This window comes from Argentina anserina, chromosome 3 (genome assembly GCF_933775445.1).
Source record: "Argentina anserina chromosome 3, drPotAnse1.1, whole genome shotgun sequence".
NCBI classification, from domain to species: domain Eukaryota; kingdom Viridiplantae; phylum Streptophyta; class Magnoliopsida; order Rosales; family Rosaceae; genus Argentina; species Argentina anserina.
Genome location: NC_065874.1, coordinates 25,686,541 through 25,706,452, shown reverse-complemented (window position 1 = coordinate 25,706,452; position 19,912 = coordinate 25,686,541). Strand labels below are relative to the sequence as shown.

Sequence of the window (19,912 nt, the reverse complement as noted above, 5' to 3'; positions counted from 1 at the left end):
TGAATTGTGCTGGTGCATGCATGTTCCCATTCTACATGTCATTTCTCCAGAAGAACGGAAGTAAAGAACGAAAATCCAAAATACTCTTTGCAGTTTCATTGCGAGAAATATGTCAATAACCATAATGGCAACCGAAATAAATAATACAGTAGTGCAGAAGAACCAACGCCTATATATGAGTTAACATATCGATCAGACCAGTGAGCCAAACTGGAATACTGCGATCAGATAACTAAATTGGATCATTTCTAGTCACCTCTCATCACTCGCACAATGTTTAAACCATATATAGAAAAGTAAGTTAGATTTAAAATGCAGCACCATAATTAGGGTGGGGGAGGCCCGGACTCGAAGAGTGGGGGGCAGCAACATCTAAACATGCCACAGCAACACAGAAGCCACAAGCTGCAGAATTTTAATTTGTGAACAAATCACCCAACTCCGGCCAGTTTTTTCATGGCTTCATGTAAACTTGATAGAAGAATGAATCGTTGAAGAGAAGAAGTCTTACCAGAATTCCAAACATCCTCCTCGATGGTAGGGAGGAGCCGGGGCAAGCAGCGGGGCACCGGCAGGCGGTGGATCCAACTCTGGCATCAGTAATGTGTGTATGGTAATAAGGGGACTGGTGACTAGTTAAGCTTAAGAGATTTTAGAATGGATCATGCCATATATCTTCAATTTTACTTCCTCATCTACCATTCAAACAAAGTACTGCAAAGTCTTCGCATCATGTAGCCTAAGTTCTCAACAAACAAAACACATGCTAAGCTCAAGTGTGGGAATGGATGTGCATGTGGACAACTAAATAATCCTAATCAATTATCAAATTTAAAAGAATGATTAACAACAACGTATCCTCCCAAGAATAAATTACTACAATTTGAAGAAATACACACAAAAAGAAAAACATATCATCGTTAAAGTCTAATCTAAAGCTTAATTATAGACTATATTTTTGGATGGGAAAATATTTTCATATTCATATGAAAGTTGTGACTTTGATTGCGAGTATCAAACAAGATTTCATGATTCAAGGTCACAATTATATTAGAAAAAAACTAATGCGAGGAATGTGATGATTATTGATCAATTCATGCATCTCTAGCGTGTGATAATCGGAGTGAAGTAATTCAGATATGTTAGCTAGTCCAAAACATTTCGAATAAGCAATCATTTTACTAAACTTGAAAGAGCATTCAAATATTGAAATGGAAACTGAAATGGTCATTAGTGTCGGCCACTTTAGAAGTTGAGGATGATCTTTTATTACATTTTATTAGCGAGATCAGCTCCATTTCTTCCTCTCACCTCAAATCATGAGAGTGATTTCCTCTGTCATATCAACACTAATTGTGTGATTGATTGTTATTGATTCTTTGACTTGATTCTATGTAATTACTGTTGTTTATATCTTTCTGTAATAGGTTTCAATCACAGCTATATATAGCTTGTATATTGTAAACAGTTAATAAAAAGGAAATATAATTCTACATGGTATCAGCCTAAAAGTTCCTTACATGTCCTTCTCCTTTGTCCTCATGGCTTCCTCTTCCTCCAATTCCATCGTCCCCAACACCTCCTAATTTCCCAAATTCACAAAAACCAATTATCTCATCTAGCTTCAACCAATTGAATCCTATCTCAATGGCACTGATCTTTGGGGCTATATAGACGGCTCCATTCCCGCTCCTTCTCCCACCATCGATGTCGCTTCCTCAAGTGACACAGCTGCGACCACTGCCCCCAATCCAAAACACAAAGCATGGTTCCTTGTTGATCAGTCCATTAGGAGTCTTCTCACGGCCTCTCTTTCCGAACCTGTCGCTCAACTTGTTGTTGGGATCAAAACTTCCAAAGGCATTTGGAATTGTCTTGCTTGCCATTTTTATCAAGCCTCTCTTGCTAGTGCCAGTAGCCACAAGCTCCAGTTATTTGACCTCCAAAAGGGTACCCAATCCATTGACGATTACCTGCAACATGCCAAATCCATTGCCGATTCCCTTGCTTCCATCAATCAACCAGTCTCCGATAGTGACTTAGTCATTGCTACTCTTCATGGTCTTGGATCTGATTATATGATGCTCAGGACTGCTCTCACCCAACACCCACCCCTTCGGTCTCGAATCTTGGCCTTTGAGGCGCAGAACAATACGTTGTCTTCCACCCCGACAGCCACTGCTCTGTTTCATCATGGAGGCGGCTCTAATTCCGGCCAAATCACCCATGGCAGCGGCTCTAAACCCGGGCAATCTGGCCGTCGTCAAGGTCAAGGAGGGAATGGTCGAACCAATGGCAAAAATCGGAAGAACTCTGGGCACTACAACTCTCGACATAATGGTTTTTCTCAGCAGCCTCAGTCCTTTCAGCCTTATAGGGGCTTGTCTACTCCAGCATGGGCCCAACAACAACACCAATTCCGGCCTATTTATCAACCCGGTATCCTTGGGCCCGCTCCTATTCAACAACAATGGTGTCCTACATGTATGTCCTCCCTTCATGGGCCTACACAATGTCCACATCGTTTTTCTGGTCCCAATACGAACCGTCCATTTGCTGGTGCTCATTTCGCTCAACCTAGCGATCCCTTTTGGTACCCAGACACTGGAACAACTCACCACATGACATCACTACCAGTGAACAATCCACAAGCTTATGGGGACCCACACAAATCATGAGAGTGATTTCCTCTATCATATCAACACTAATTGTGTGATTGATTGTTATTGATTTTTTGACTTGATTCTATGTAATTACTACTGTTTATATCTTTCTATAATAGGTTTCAATCACAGCTATATATAACTTGTATATTGTAAACAGTTAATAAAAAGGAAATATAATTCTACACATTTGTAAACCTTATTGGGGATAAAACTTGAGTTCAGCGTATGAAATATGCTAGACTGCTCATGATGCATTGCAGATTAACGCAAACAGTATATATGGAAACAGTAAGGGCCCTTGCCCACACGGCCACAATGACTTGCTTATTTTCTTCACCTTTGAATCATTTGTGCCCCCATCAGCATAGGTTAATTACCCATATTGTTGTATTATGACTATTACCTATGTGGTTTAACCCATGTGAAAGAAATAAACTGTTCATTTGACCATATTTCTGTTTTTTTTCTTTTCTTAATTACTGCTTTTCTTTGTTGGTGTGATACTTCCCCCAATGTTCTATTTTTGGGGCCTAGGAAGGATAGGATGGTGCATCCGTGCATGTATTCATTTATCAAGGGATTTTGTGTGATTGTTTCAAAAACTTTGCCCCCATTGAATTTTGTTTCTCCGTCCGCCACTGATGCAGGAGACCCTCTAATGTCGTAAGGTTTGATTACAATCACCTTTCGTATCGATGCAATGAATTGTTAGAAAATCAGTGATATATTGCGTATATAATCTAATAACCTGAATTATAAATAATTATAAATCAGAAGTTAAACATGTAACTCTAAAACGAAGAACACGAAAAGAAATTCAACCAAAATACCGAACGATTGGTGATGGAAGAACTAGTCGAGACGTGTGTGATACCACACTGTCCTTAAGACGTTTACGTCTCCTCTACCGGTGCAAGGATGCTTGACGCTTGTCTCCTAGGATACAACGACTAAACAGTTCTAGAAAGTTGCACTACCAACTAGAACGAACTCGAAAAGTACCTCTATCTATCACCAGATAACAGCTAAGAATTTTGAGAGTGGGAGAGCAGATTGTGTTTTGAATGGATGATTTTACAATGAAAGGATGGTGGCTATTTATACAGTGAGGATTTGCAATCAGCAATGAATAAGATGGTTGTTATAGAAATCAAAAGATCATAATATATATAAGTTTCATATGTTACAAGCACTGATTACAATTTTGTTATAATTCTCCATAACACAACAGTTGTTACAAAAGAAGAATTTAAACAGTCAAGAGAATTTGAAATGCAAAAAGAATCTGCGTTCCGACCCTCAATTCGGTGTTGCACGGATTTCCCTTGTGACCTGGGATTTGCACCCCCCTCTGCGCGTGCGCGAGATGGTATAAAATGGCTTACACACTTTACAATCCACATAATGGATTCTATATAAAGTCTTTTCAACACTTCTCTTTTCCAACGTGGGACAAAAACTTTTTCCTCATTCTAAGTAGCCATCTTTGAGTGACAATTTCTTATTCACCCACAAACCAAATTACACAAACAAACATATAATCTTGTAGCCCTCATTATGGAGAACTCAAATCTATGTTCATCTTTGATTAATTATAAATTTAACTTAATTGAATTAATCAATTAAAATTTGGTTTTAAATGGTTTATTAACCATTTTTCCAACATGAATGAAATAATACCCCTTCTTTACAAAAAATGAAGTTTATATTTCATTATGTATCGTAATTCGGGCATATATTTCTTATTGGAATTATATGAAACTGACCTAATTAAGAAGATTGTATATTAACCAATGACGGAAGTCGATCACACAAACTGGGGTTGAGGTCTGTTCAGCGTACTGTCACGGACCTAGCCATTCGGCTGCCACACTTGGTCCATGCGGCGCTTCATCCCCATGGAGCCAGCCGTATCTAACGGGACAATACATTGGTTTCGCCCTACCTTGGGCTCATCAGGGGATCGGCTCCAGACCCGTACCTGTGTGTAGGGCGGCCAACTTGCCTCTTTGACGTTAAGTCCTCGCCTAGCGACAAGCTCTCCGAATTTAACCGGGTCGGCATGCCTGAACCCCTCGGAAGGAGCAGCCATATATCTCCCACACATTGAATCTTGGAGCAAATCCCATATATGCATGATGTTCTTTAACTAGCGACGCCCACGATCGACACTCCCAAAATAGGGACGTGACAGTACGATGTCCTACAGTTCTACAAGTTTACTAAAACCAACTCACCCTTGGATGAGTAATTCTAGATGGTATTTTGAGCTTACATTGTTCTAGAATTTGATAATGTTGCATATGTTCCATTAAGTCATGGGAATGGGAAATGTCATTGCAACCTGGGGAAAGAATAGAGTTGGAAAATCAACACCAAGTATCTTGACCATCATATGTACGCAAGGAGCTGTGCAAAACAGAAGTATAACAATTTCACCAGATTTCATGAGATACATTTGCGACCTCAACTCATATATATGAACAAATTTTTCTGATACCAAGTACCACACAACTCCTTGATTACAAAGAAACACAAAACTCATATCCTTCAATGCTATAATTTCTGTTTTTTTTTTCTTGTCACACAGGACCGAGTTACAACCATTGCTTCTTCATCTCCTAAAGTATAAGAGCTTTTCCATGACTTCTGTACAAGAAAAGTATATGCTCAACTCATCAGCATAATATCTAAAGAATATCAAACACAAGGACTATAATGAAGTGAAAGAAAAGCCTATGATTTGCTTTCCTTTTCTTTTCCAAAGAACCAATGCTACAGTGGAACAAGTCTTTGGAAACATATTTATTTTTCGTGATTTCTTTGACAAGCATCTAGGTCTGTTGCTTCCATTTTTCTTCGTGTCATAAGGGTTTAGCATTTGCTATGGAAAATGACTCAAACCTAGGCTCAGTCAAATCCACTGTTTCATCATCAGATGCACGCCGACTCCTAGCATTTGAGGTCAAGAGGATCAATCTTTCCATAAAGTTGTCTGAAGCAGTATCATCACTTTTTTCGACGCCAAGGTTGCGGTCAATATCGAGTGGCAGTGAACACCGATGCGAACATTTTCCGGATTTGTCTCGCCTTAGGTCCTCAGCTTCTTTAAGACCCATATGCTGCCCAAGAAAGAGTGTTCAGATTAAGAAGACTCTAAGTGCATGTATTGCTCACAATTTTAACTCAAGATGATGACCTCCCCATGACGCATGAGGAATTAAACATTTGCCGCACTTGCATTAATGAATTTAGGTTTAAGTTGATATTTGCAAATAGTTTTTCCATGGTCCTTACAAGACCAAAGCAGAAAAGCAACAATATATCAACCAGGATGTAGAAAAGCGAGCAGCGATATGATCCGTGACTACTAGAAATCAGGACATAGTTGACTTAAAGAAATTACCTGAAACAAATTTAAAGGCATGCCCCTCCTTTTAGATCTCTCTGGTGCAGTAGTCGAAAGGATTTGGACAACCTCACTCATAGTTGGTCTGGAATCTGGGTCCAAGAGTAGGCATTCCTTAGCTAAGTAAGCCATTATGTGCATATCTTCTTCTGGGAAGTTTCCGTTCAAATCAGGATCAGGCAACTCTGCGATTACTCGCTTACTATCCTGTAAACGAGGCGTAGCCTAAAACAAAGACAAAAAAATTTGTAAATGCTACATCAATAATGTTTACAGTAGGAGATCTATGATTCTCAAGGGAAGATACATAATTGAATGACTAGAAACATATATCAGCAATGAAACCGATTTCAAAATCCGCATCTTAACAAATGGTTAAGGAAATTAAATAGATTATAGATTTTGTTGTTAGTGTTGGCATGCCAGTCAAATGTTGGACCGGATGGACTTTAAAGATGTTTTGCTTCACCAAGCAACAACATGCCAACCATGAAAGAGATTGGCCTTCTAAAGTTAAACTTATATCCTAATGTTGCAAGAAAGATTCAATGGATTAGATTAACATTTTTTAATAATGATCTGTTAAAAACAATTGTTAAATTTGTTAAATATAATCTTAAAAAAAACTAATTACCTGAAAAAAAAACATTTGTAGAATTTAGAGAATCACTGCATCTATAGCAGTTATAAAAAGGTACACATTCAAAAAATTTGTTCGCGGCCACGTAGCTAGCTACATAATAATGTCAAACTTCACATAGGGAAGAGGATGTACATGTTACTAGTTAAAGTATATATATCGTAGTAATAATTTATATAATTTCTCACCCATATGACAAGACTTTCTTCTAATTTGTTTGTTGATCTGTGAATAGGCTTCCGGCCAGTGATAAGCTCAAGAAGAACTACCCCAAAACTGAAAACGTCTGACTTGAGAGATGCTCTTCCAACAATTGCATACTCCGGTGCAAAATAACCAAAAGTACCTTGCATTCTTGCTGGAGAACTAGATGCACTTGGGAGACCATCAGCTTTTAAGCGTTTTGCCATACCAAGATCAGTTATCTGCACATGTATATTTTAAGTCTAAGATATATGCATGTAAACACACTAAAACTTCTATTGAAGTCCACTAAAATCTACACATACTGTTCTAACATGATAAACAACAATGTTCTTAGCTATTCATTGTCAAAATAATTTTCCTTTGTAGAATTACTACAATCTGTAATAATCAGATCTTACCTTTGCTTGCCAACTTCCATCCAGAAGAATGTTTGTGGATTTGACATCTCTATGCAGTATTCTTGGGGCAGCTGCATCATGGAGATATTCCAAACCCCTAGCGGCTCCAATGGCAATTGCTACCCGAGTACTCCAATCCATGTTTTTTCCTTCAGACCCATCCAGACAATCTCTCAGATTACCTTTATTCATATACTCAAATACCAAGAGCCTCTCAGTATTTTTGCCATGGGTTTCGAAGCAGTAGCCGAGTAAAGGTACCACATGACAATGATGAAGTCTGGATAACAGTTCAATCTAAGGGAAATAACAGATAGCAATTAATTTTACTTTTCTTATTTTAAATTTAATCAAAGAACTGTGAGATGCTGAGCTGAGTTATTACCTCAGTTAAAAAGAGAGAATCCATATCGGGCCCTTTCTGAGTCTTGAGGCGCTTAACCGCCAGAATACTCCCATCTTTCAGTTGACCACAATAAACATAACTGCTTCCTCCAAGTCCTATTAGATTGGAATCTGAAAACTTATTAGTTGCATTTTCCAGCTCCAAGTATGAAAACTGAATAAGTGCTCCAGGTGAAGGTCCTGTATTGCTTCCAAATAAGCAAGAGGTAAAGCACCCTATGAACAAAACATGATTATAGGTTAGTACAACTTTGTAGGAACTTCAACCTAAAGAAAACAGATGTAAAATAATCAGGCCAACAGGCCAGTGAGGCTACAGGTAAGTACTAAGTCCTGAGCAGGCAATATATGGTTTAGAAAACACACTTTGCTGAACATATATAGATTTACCTATCCCTTGATTGATGGGGGAGTTTATATAAAGTTTGGTCTCAAGCATTGAGGAACTCCTATGGCTTATTAGGTCAGTACCACTGTTGCAACTCATTTCCTTATCTGATGAAAATATTGGTGGGTGAACACTGCACTTGTCCCTTCGATAGAAGTAGCATGCCATCGAAGCAAGAAAAGCGAACGTTGTAAGTACAACACATAGTAAAAGAACAAATACAACAACTTTGCTTGAAGACTGCTTTTTCGAAGATTGAGCCGCATCAAGAGATCCTGTCACAAAACAGAACAAGTCATAATCAAAGGGACTTTGCATATAAACATAATTTCAATGTGGAACAATGGATAGCGATACTTCTAACAAGGAACACTTAAACAAATTTGTCATGGTGAAACAGAATCAAATCACAACTCACAAAAATCAATCCATTATTCAATGTATATATAATTGATTTTATAATTATTCTAAAAAGAAGTTGGTTGCTTTGGCGTTTGGCCAGTTGCACATTAAGTCTGTCCACCACAAATTTCAAATCAAACTTTGTACCACAGAAATAGCTCGAAACACTATTAAAAAAGACATGTGTACCCGATTGTGAGAAACAAAGAGACAGTACCAGAAGTGCAGTTGCAGGCTGTAAAGCAATTAGTATCGTGACCATCAGCAGCCACTTTAGGAAGGCCATTGGCATCACATACACATGTCCATTTGCTATCACTTCCATAATCTATATAATAGAAACAAAGGAAATTTAGCATTTAGTGTCCGAGAGAATTTATCACAGTGGAAATGTAGTCGTATATAACAAATAAGATACAAAAGAATGGTCACTACCAAAAGGGAGGATATCTTAATTAGCACAATGAACTTGTGGCATGCAAAGATAAAAGTCATAAAACTAAAGATTCTCTGAAGATGTCCTTTATCTTTCAATGTAATTCTACTTAAAAGTTTCTGGTAACCGATACCTTTCAATTGAACAACAAATGAAGAATGTCTTATAGGCCACTACAACTTGAAAGTGCATTCATTTAATAAGAAACTTCAACTGATATAGAATTAAAATGAGAAAACTCTGCATAATATATTCACGATTTATGAGTTTATAACCAGTAATATTCTTATCTTGCCCCCTGTTTATAGGCTTAGAGATAGTTATACATATTTTCACAGGCATGTAAAGACCAAAAGAGGAAAAGTATGTTAAACTTATATTAGCAAAAAACTTATAACAAAAGCAATATGAAGCTTTTGGGTAATACACCATAAAGATCAGCAGCATACCCTGACTGCAATTACAGGACGCTGAACAGTATTCTAGAGTGTAGCTCTGGTTTCCTTGAAATAAAACAGAACATCGACATGTCCAATCTGTTACACCAGATATACTGGGAACCTCATCTGCACAATACATTATGAAAATAAGATAAAGCTATTCTTTAAGCCGTGAGTATAAATTTGCTTAATTTACACTCATTTCCGATGTTACAGATAACAAATAAAGTTGCTTAGTTAATATTCAACATTTTAAGCAAGGAGTTATTAATAATCACAGCTAACTGATCATTAAATAAGAATATCAGTACTAACCGCAGAGACCATGCTGAATCAAAATCAAACTTATGAAATAAGCAAGGCCAACTCCCACTTGGTTTTTCATTTACTGTAACCTGTATGGCAAACAATGCGAAAAGAATATGGAATCAATTCACCTGAGTATTCTTGTACGGAGTAGTAAAATTTGGACTCATTTTAAATTCTTGATGTCAAACTTTAAAACACCATAGAACACAGGGGGTTATTAAGGAAAATGAGCAGGATGAGTTTTATTAATAGAAATTCAGGCATATGCAAAGCTAGAGACATTCCAATAAATAATAAGCACATGCTAAAAAGTAAAACTGAAGATGATACCATCCAAACCTTGAAGTTGAGCTCATCAAGCTCAAAGCTTTGAACCATTAATCAACTTCAAGCAATGTGATTCAAATAATATAAATTTTTTAAGATCCAAGGTGACAAAAGTAAACTAAGCTCAGGCCAGCCAGTATCTGAAGAAACACTTTGCTACGAAAAAGAAATGACAGAAACTCAGGCACATGAGCAATATGATAAGTTGGATTGACTAATTTATGATTGGCCAACAACTTAACCACGAAAGAGAACTAACTCGGGTACACGATAAGTAGGAGCAACTAACCAAGGAGTTGGCCAACAAATTTGAATCTATCAATTAAGTGCAAGCGACAAAACCATGTACTGAAGCAAGATAGAGAGTACAACATTAACTTTGACTACACTAGCTTATGGCAATGTCACACAAAACTTTGCTGTAATAATCCCATAAGATTGTTGATAGCTGCTGATAATAACGCACAGTTATACCATTGAATTCAGAACTAACTATTACAACAACCAAATTGCATTAGTCATTAAAAGCTGTAACTACTATATGATCATTTCAGAATGAATACAAATGAAAAATGCAGGCATTGGGTTTGGTGTAAGAGCACATGACTGCCCTCAACTATGATTAATGCATCACTTATTCTACCTGTCATAGACGTCCCATCTTAAGTTTTAAGAGCTCTACAAGATGTAAAACTATAAAAAAGCGACCTCACTACAAACAAATCTACACTTTCTGCACGGTAATTCCATAAGAGTGACAAGACTATAGAACTGACATTGTATTCGAACAGAAAGAAACTCCAATTTACTGAACGTCAGGATGATCATATTACCTGAGATAGAACAGTACAGGATCACAGCCAAAACAGCAAAACACAAACTCGTGCTGGACGGCCTGGACCTTACTGACAATCAAAAAATTTCAAAAGCCTAAACCAACCCAGCTCCAGGTGATCGAAACGATCAAAACCCACACTCACCACTCTCTTCTTTAAGAGTTTAAACACAGACTATGAAAAATAGATGTTGCAACCCATCAGACATAATGCAGTGAATCATAAAGAATAGACTGCAGAAAGGACACATATGACAGCAAATACAAAATTGCCAAATCCATCTACCACCTCTCTGAAAGCTACCCTTTTGCAAATCCGAAAGAGACCCCTCAGCTGTAACAACATCTGATCCACATTATCACAATTAAAAAACTGTGTCCTTTAGCCCAGCAATTCCCATAGAATATAGAAAACTGAGTCAATACCCAATAATTCAATTTTCTAAAACTTCCCAACACTAAGACACTCCAACGGTTGAAAATTAAAACTTCAGTATATCTCTTCTTCAAAGGGAAATAACGGTTATATATGACTTTCCTTCAAAGACAGACAATCAGACCTACTTGTACATACCCTGCTGTACAACTCGACCTAAACTGGACGAAGCTCCAAACTGGGCAGGCCCCACCTATCTGTCGGCTGGGTGGAACGGCCCCACTGTTACATCAAACTTGGGTCCCAGTCAATTAGCTACGTGATTGCCTCAGACAATGAAAGGCTTTCTTAACGTACTCTAAATACAGATTGAACCACCCAATTCATAATAGTTGCACATACACGATGAAACTTGGTCAAATAGTCAACAACACTTTTGTGTGAAATTATTAAAGTTGGATTAAGAAATTGTTTAACATAAAGTGTGGTGAATTCTTTATATAAAGATCAAGGCTTTTAGTCATTGGAAACAAGGAAAGAAACAAAAGATTACAACTTTGGATTCTGGTGCATCAAAAAAAATTAAACTTTACAAATGATAATCAAGTAGCTTAATCATTCTATTTATTGCTAAACCACCCGTTAAAACCCCATTAAAGACAATGGTGTCCAGATCCGTTTTCAAATTTAGAAACATGAAAAAAAAAATAGGAAAAGAAATCAATAACATGCAGGAGCTGGAATTTCGGAGCTCACCTTGATCAAAATGACCGACCACTTAAGCTTCTGCGATATGCCTACAGTGGCAATTGATCGACAAATCAGTTTCTGAGAGAAAGTTGGAAACAGGATTAGGATTTGATATGTATAGAACAGCTTCACAATCGAGTAGCAGAAAGAAGCTGAGGCATTTTTCACATAGACCAGAAGAATGGGGCGAGAGAACAAGTGTGGCTTAACTTCTCTCCAATGTGAGTGGAAGAGGATATGGAGGCTTTGGTGTGAGGTGGGGAGAGTGAAAGGGAGGGAGTGGAGGACCAGAGAGGGTCTTGTTTGAGAGAGAGAGAGAGAGAGAGAGAGAGAGAGAATGTGATGAGATTTTGATAGCTCTCTCATGCAGCAAAGCCGAGGTGGCAAACTCCCGCTTCCCAAGGTGTGCGCTGAGAACTGAGAAGGGAGCCTCAGTTTCTTTATATTTCGTTGTCATAATTAAAATTTAAAATACTTTCAATATATTTGCCTATTTTTAAAATGATATATCTTAGGAGATGAGTAATTATACTGTGTACCCGTCACACTATGTAATACTGATATATGGCGTACTCAGTTAATCATATAACGTCATGATATAATTAACATGCACGCGGTGAAAATGATAAAAAATTATTTACATATAATAACTAATCAGAAACAATCACATTAAAAATAGACTAATAACATTAAAGTAATATGTCACGTGAGATATGTGGCGAATATAGATAATAATTTCTCCTTAGGGGAGTTATATTTGTACCTCTAAAAAACTATGTATACCTCAATTATTATTACCTCTATTTGACTTTCCAACTATTATAAAACCTAAGTATACGGTATACCTTATCTTGTTTACCATAATACCATCCAATCATATATTCAATTTATTTTTTGTAGTTGTCAATTCTCTTCATACGATTGAATTTTGATGGAAGCCTACATGTATATTTGATTACGAAATACACGATTTCAATTGAATTTTTTTTCATAACCACTCCCTTGTTCTCATAAATAATCGTTTTCTTTCGACTTTCATTATATATGTCCAACATGTAGTTTTATTCATTCTCAAATATGTTACATATAAATTCGGTTCTTATTTACACACATCAAAAATCATCTAATATATTGATCAACATCTTTTAGATGACTTGTGGAGAACAATAAGACTTATTGGCATATGACCTTAATTGTAACCACTCTATTTTTCGATGCTATTGTAGTGTTCACATGCAAAAAATAAAAAGAGATTGTTAGATTCTTATGATTATATGTGTACATATAATAACTTTGAACAAAATCCGGTTATTGATTAAGAAAGCGAAAAGAAAAGGAAAGACAATTATATAAATTGAAATATATAGTACATAAAAACATTATTTTTATATTTATTACTAACTTGTCCTTATATGTTTTTAATATAAGTTGATAAAGTCAAATACAAATAGAAAAATGTTAGAAGTTGTAAGAGGGTGTTTTGTACATAGGTTTTTAGAATTGCTTGATTGCCTCTTGTACCTCCTTTTGAATTCAAGAACTGGGTCTAAAGCTTCAACAAAGCTTTGTAGTATATTCCCCAAATTTCCCCGCAATGATGTTGCCCTGCTGCTGTGACAAGATATGTATTGGCATGAGGTTTTGATGATGAACATAATTCATAAAAGGGGTTGTAAGAAGGCATGTGGTGTGGGAGCTATAAGTACAAGAATTGCAAGATGAGATGCTTGTTGTGAATAATCTGGTGCAGGGAAGATAGACGGAATTTGAGGCCGAGGGTTATGCTTAAGGTTGTTTTAGAGCTTGGTTCATTGAAGTTTGCTTGTTGGATCTAGATGTATTACTTGGTGTTATTGCTTAGGGAGTTCCATGTTTTTGCTGCTGGGAAGTTGTGTTCCATTGCTTGGAAGGTTTGTTTTGTTGCTGGGAAGAAGCCTAAATTTATAGGCTATTAGAGGTGAGGCCAAGACACAAGTTATGGGATAAATCTACTAGACAATAAAGAGGATTATTATGATAAAGCTAATTATATGGAAAAAGATAATAACCACAAGTAATAGATGTGGTGTCTAATGTTACTCGTGTTGTATGAAATATGAGATTGTGTGGGAGATTCGGTAAGAGCTACTGTGTAGCTAAAGTAGTGGTGTTGGAATTGATAAACATATCTAATTGGATTTGAAATAGCTTGTAGCTAGCTAGGTATAAGAATAAAAAAGGAGTTGGCTGAGATTTGTATTAAGTATAAAGGGAGAGAACTGCTGCTACGGGGTAAAAAAAGCATGTATTGTGTTTAAGTTTGGCCGGAAAGACTAGGGTTAATATCTATTTAAATGGTTTTATGGGCTTGGGTTCTCATCTTTGCATGCCCATGTCAAGATTTAGATTATTGAGCTCCGATTTCGGTCCCAAATCCAAAACCGTCAATAATCGAGAATCTAGACTAGGCATCATGTACTTTTGTTACATTCTACATCACACCACACCCAATCTTGCAAGCCCTAAGAGCGTGAGTGTGACTTGGGTCCACGTGCATAACATAAATGTACAAATAAATATATAAAACTTGTATTTTTGAATATATTTTGCATGTGTATTTTCCTGTTGTGCTTGGAGTATGCATAAGGCAGGTTTGTGCTCTTTTTGAGTATTAACATTAGCCCCTTGATTACGGAGGTTATGCAATGACTATGAAATAGGCTACATAATGAATAAAGTAGTTCGATGTAAGCACGAAGTCTTTACGTACAGTGTGAAAGAGGCTTTTGCATGAGAGTTCGATGTCTTTGCATGATCATCTCCTAAGGATAGTTGGAAATCGTGAGAAATTGTGTTTAGCTTAAATGATCAAATTAGTGGGCATGACGTACCAAAATCAGCCCAGTGAAGTACAATGGAAAAAGACAAAACGACTAAATGCATTGCGTTTTGGTGTTTTGCAAGGAATGAGGCTTGACTTAATGATTTGGAAATTTGCGAATAAGTAAATGCATTTTTAATGACATGGATTGAAATGCAAAATGAGTGTGTCTACAGAGTGTTTCATAAAAGTAAGGCACGTATATATAAGAATAAAATTTGAAAAATATTTTGGAGAAGAGAGTAATCGTTTGACGACTAGAAACCATAAGCGAGACGAAAATTATAACGAAATTGATGGCTGATGAATGATATAAAACTTGATTAGAGTAAAATGGGGTATGCAAGGTGAAAAAGAGAGCACAGAAAGAATCTAATAGACAGATCGAATACGCATTGCATTTGGCTTGTAGAGATGCTTGACAATTTGCTTTACAATATTTTCTTTGCTTGGCTTGTAGATGCTTGGGTATGCGTTCGGTATGTGTAGAACGAGTCTGCATATGCCTGAGCTTATAGCAACCATGCTTTAGGCAAGTATTAGGCGTGTGTATTGTCAGTTGGTTTGGTTACCGTAATCATCTGAAAATCCAAAAGGGAGCGCATGGAATTTATGCGCATTAGGGAATAGGCTTGGCACGACCTTGACAAAGAGAAGCTTGGCATTGTTGGTTAGTAAGTGCTTGGCATGAGCATGTATAGGGCTTGGCGTGCCCCTTCCAGTCTTTTGGTCGTAATTCCGATTACCATTGTGTTTAGCTTGGTGTAGGCTTGGAGTATGCATTGGCTTGTCGCAATTATAACTTAGCATTTGAATCAAGTTAGATTACACGCATGATGAATTCATGACAAGAGTTCTCTCAAGTACGACCGGATTGAACAAGTAAAATAGAGTGGTGTATGCACGGGCTTGTGTGAGATTGCTGCTTTTTAATTCGGTGAAACTGTGAAAGTACTTTGACCGAGTTTTTCAATAAGAATTTGGCTCTCTCTTCATGTCGTTTGGTCTGATAAAAGAGGAGGCAAGGCTAAATTCCATCTTTCCTCACCAAATCGGAGACCAAGAGCTGCTTAGAGGAACGCAAGCTTTGCAATACAGCACCATAGTTGATCAATTGGGGAAAATTCGTCTTCATGGCTAACGTTCCATGGGAGGTAAGATGATCTTCGTATGAGTTGCAATGGTGAATTTTCTTTTGGCTTTTTCAATGGGTAGGCTTTATTGAATAGAGAATGGGTAAGTTTCAAATGTTTGGGGAAAATGGTGAAAAGAGTTTGATATCTAGGATGCTTAGGTTTGATTTGGGGACTCAGGGCAAGTGAGGGCTTGAATTTCGAATGAGGAAGTTGCTTGGAGCATTGTGGAATCTAAAGCAAATTGCTCTTTGTGACTTACAATTGGATTTCTTGTAGGATTGCATATTCAGTTATGAGCATGATTTAGGCATGAACATTTCAATCGATCAATGAGCAGGCATCTTCATTCACCGCGGTGATCACCGCAGCCTATAGCCATGAGCTTGACTGTAATTGCAGAGACCTCAAACCTCAAAGCCCTGCAGCAATTGGCGATGAGTTGGCCTTATGCGCGAAACCTCCATGTCTATTGACGAGATTGAGGTGGAATTATGATTAGAGCCATCAGACTATGCTTGGACACTTCAATGCTTGACACCCTCTGTAAGTACTCGTGCTTGTCTCTATTGATCGTATTCAGTAGGCACATAGATTCCTTTACTGCATATGGCATGGTTTATGAAATGGTCTCAATATCTCTAAATGAGTTGAAGTGTGATACTTTCTTGTCTTCATTTTACTCATGACTTCGTTGCAAGAAGCATGTTTTCCTGCAATATGTAACTCGAATAGTGGCTTGTGAGGAATGCAATTTCCAAGAGTGCATAAATGAATGCCCTGAGCTTGATATAAAGACTGTATGGATATATCTTTGTTGGAGTAACTTACAGGCTCTAAAATTAAGCATGAGAGTCAATGTAATTGTGCTGCAGGAGTTACAACTTTTGGAATTGCAACAATTATTTCGGTTTGAGAAAGACTTGTGATAATGACCTTGGTTTGGCATCAGGCTTGTTTTGCGTATAAAATTGGATATTATGTATGGAGCTGAGCATTGTGGGCAATGTGAATGAGATTTGTACAGTAGAATAGTCACTGCAGTGGAAAGTTTTGGCTACAATATGGAGTTTACTATAATATAGAAAGTGTGAGATAAATTTGGGAGCTGCGGGGTGAAATAAACTACAGATCAGACCATAATGTGTCAACCTATACAGTTGTACATAGGCTAGCATTGGTTCTCTGTATCCGGGACATGCTCTTGTATAAAATCTTTGAAGTGTTGCTTGAAGGGTATATGCTTGAACAACAATATGGGATGACCATGGACTAAATTTCCACAGTAATCTTGAACATGATCATAACCAATTAGCCCCCAAGTGTAATAACATACGATTTGAGAGAAAAATGAAGTTTCTTGTTGCTTGGAATTGGCTTGGATAGTATTTATATGCTTGCACTAATGTTTTTTGCTTGAGTGAGTATTGCTTGCCTCTTGCTTGGAATTAGCTTGAATGAGTATTTATTTGTTTGGACTAATGTTTTTGGCTTGAGTGAGTATTGCTTGCTGCTTGATTGAGTTTTTTGCATGTACAAAAGTTTTGGCTCGAGTGAATAATAATGCTTGTAGCTTAATTGAATGTTGCTTGTTTATTTGAGCATGATTGCTTGCTTTAATGATTTTGGCCTGCTCGAGTATGCTTGTTGCTTGGATGAGTATAGATCTTGGAACTGTGTGTTGTGGCCAATGTTGATGAGGTTAAGATTCTGCAACTGAACAGTTATTGCAGTGGGTGGCTATGACAAGAAATGTTTTGGATGTGGTTCTGAAAATGTGAGGAATGACAAGCTACGGGGAGAAATAAATTATCAGAATGGAAATATACTAAGATTAGTAGGGTTCTTTGGCTTGACAGGATTTTGTAACACAAATGCCATATTAACATTAGGAATATTTGGAGATGGCACAGAACAAGTGTGTGATTTTGACTAACACATAAGCCTGAGAAAGATATTGGCTCTCATATATAAGCTTGAACTACAGTACAAGATTATCTCATGAATAAGTTAGCGACCACAACTTCACAATGACTTACTACTCAGCCCCCATGTATCATATAATAAGATATGAAATGCTGTGTGCTTTTAAAAGTACGATGGAAATTGGCTCTTGCTTGAAATTAACTTGATTGAGTAGTTATTTGCTCAAATAGTTTTAGCTTGTTTGAGTACAGGTTGCTTGCTCCACTGATTTAGGCTTGATTCAGTGTTGCTTGGTGCTTGATTGAATTTTCACGTGGCTTAGTGTTTGACTGAATATTGCTTGTTGCTTGGTTGAGCATGTTTGCTTGAGTATTGCTTGCTGCTTGATTGAGTTATTTTTGCATGTTCCAATAGTTTTGACTTGATTAACAGTATGATGCTAACAACTGGATTGAGTAAAAACGCTTGCTCTAATGGTTTCCTCTGGAATGTAATTAGTATTTGGAATCAACTTGGTTAAGGAAGTGAGCTTTGGGAAAGAGCATGAATGGTTTGACTGAATTTTTATGTATCTTAAGTTTGCTTGAAGAGATTGGTTACAGTAACTAAAAAAAGTCTACTGCACCTCACAATGTAACCGAAAGCAACTAGCTTGAATTGGTAGATAAGGATATGGCTCATCAACTAGCTGGGCCAGACCGGATCTTAGTACATTTAAATAAGTGATGAGCCAGGTCGGGCTGGGTATTTTAAAAAATATAAAGATTCAAGTCCACCCACTTAAAGCGGGTCTTGCGGGTTTTTGCGGGCCGGTCCTTACGAGTTTGTATTAGAAAAAAAAACATAATACTTTTATTTAAGGGTTTGGAACAATAAAAGAATTATTAGAAAACATTCAAGTAACAAATAAATTATAGTTTCGAACGAGATCCGGATATAAATAGATAGTCAAACGAGGTCCAAATTAGATGAAATTTTAAAATGGTCAGTAAATATATATATCGATCACATCAGATAGTGTCGATCGATTCCAAAAAGTTTTCTTCATATAGTCGCTTTATAATGCGATGATTTTATTATAAACCTAATATAAAAGTTATGATACATTAGTGGACACTTCGGCGATCGACAACTCCAGTTTGAAATATGGTCGATCGACACCAGAAAATGTGATCGGTATATATATTTAGGGAACCCGTAAAAATTTCATCCGTTTTGGACATGGTTTGACCGTCTGTACCTACGGTCAACCAAAAAATAGGTGTTTTGACATATTAAAACACATTGATCGGGACTTTGCCGAATGGGTTTCCTCGGTGCAACCGCGCACGATCGGTGACAAATATTAGGTGATTTCAGATATGCAAACAACTTTCGGTGTAGGCATCTCGGTAATAGGTCTTCCCTTATGGCATATTAGTGGTGTTTTTAGTTTACCAAAAATTCTGACGGTCAAACGAGGTTCGAATTGGATGAAATTTTTACAGGGTCACTAAATATATATACCGATCACATCGGCTGGTGTCGATTGATGTCGAGAAGTTTCCTTCATATAGTCGCTTCATAATGCGATAGTTTTATTCTAAACCTAATATAAATGTTATGGTACATTAGTGGACACTTTGGCGATCAACAACTCCAGTTCGAAATATGGTCGATCGACACCAGCAGATGTAATTGGTATATATATTTAGGGATCCCGTAAAAATTTCGTTCGTTTTGTACATGTATAATATTTTATTTTTTCGCGGGTTTTTATGGGCCGGACCGGGTTTCACACCTCTAAACTAAGCCATGGCCCTCTACCCACGGAAGCGGGCTTTCTCGTGGGTCGGGCCAGGTAAAAGCCCATCGGGCTTGCGGATCTCCGCGGGCTAAATGATGAGGTCTAAATAAGGATATACAAGTGAAAAGTTGGGTTATAAACTTATAATACTGTGGTGTTGAAATTTGTGGTTTTGGCTATAATTTTGGTTTTGCTTCCAGACAGGTAATATAGCTTGGT

General features: G+C 37.3%; 1 protein-coding gene and 2 long non-coding RNA genes across 5 annotated transcripts; 1 reads left to right on the top strand and 2 right to left on the bottom strand.

Moving 5' to 3' along the window:
- Positions 1-305: 305 nt before the first annotated feature.
- Positions 306-881, bottom strand: LOC126786774 (uncharacterized). The gene is made up of 2 exons (XR_007671215.1): positions 512-881; positions 306-405 (listed from the first exon to the last, which is right to left on the bottom strand). It is a non-coding gene; the product is annotated as an uncharacterized LOC126786774 (long non-coding RNA).
- Positions 882-5,109: 4,228 nt separating this feature from the next.
- On the bottom strand, positions 5,110-12,367 carry LOC126786766 (receptor-like serine/threonine-protein kinase NCRK). 3 transcript variants are annotated; one of them, XM_050512691.1, is made up of 10 exons: positions 11,995-12,367; positions 9,707-9,786; positions 9,401-9,517; positions 8,733-8,843; positions 8,116-8,388; positions 7,706-7,941; positions 7,321-7,617; positions 6,904-7,140; positions 6,073-6,300; positions 5,110-5,788 (listed from the first exon to the last, which is right to left on the bottom strand). In XM_050512691.1, exons 2-10 carry the CDS (start codon positions 9,774-9,776, stop codon positions 5,531-5,533), a joined length of 1,827 nt encoding a protein of 608 aa, XP_050368648.1. In that variant the 5' UTR covers positions 9,777-9,786; positions 11,995-12,367; the 3' UTR covers positions 5,110-5,530. The 3 variants fall into 3 exon arrangements, with proteins under 3 accessions (XP_050368648.1, XP_050368649.1, XP_050368647.1); XM_050512692.1 differs by lacking the exon at positions 11,995-12,367 and adding an exon at positions 10,861-11,394; XM_050512690.1 differs by lacking the exon at positions 11,995-12,367 and having other exon boundaries at positions 9,707-9,870.
- Positions 12,368-15,469: 3,102 nt separating this feature from the next.
- Positions 15,470-17,354, top strand: LOC126786773 (uncharacterized). The gene is made up of 3 exons (XR_007671214.1): positions 15,470-16,002; positions 16,261-16,527; positions 16,857-17,354. It is a non-coding gene; the product is annotated as an uncharacterized LOC126786773 (long non-coding RNA).
- The last annotated feature ends 2,558 nt before the right edge of the window (positions 17,355-19,912 follow it).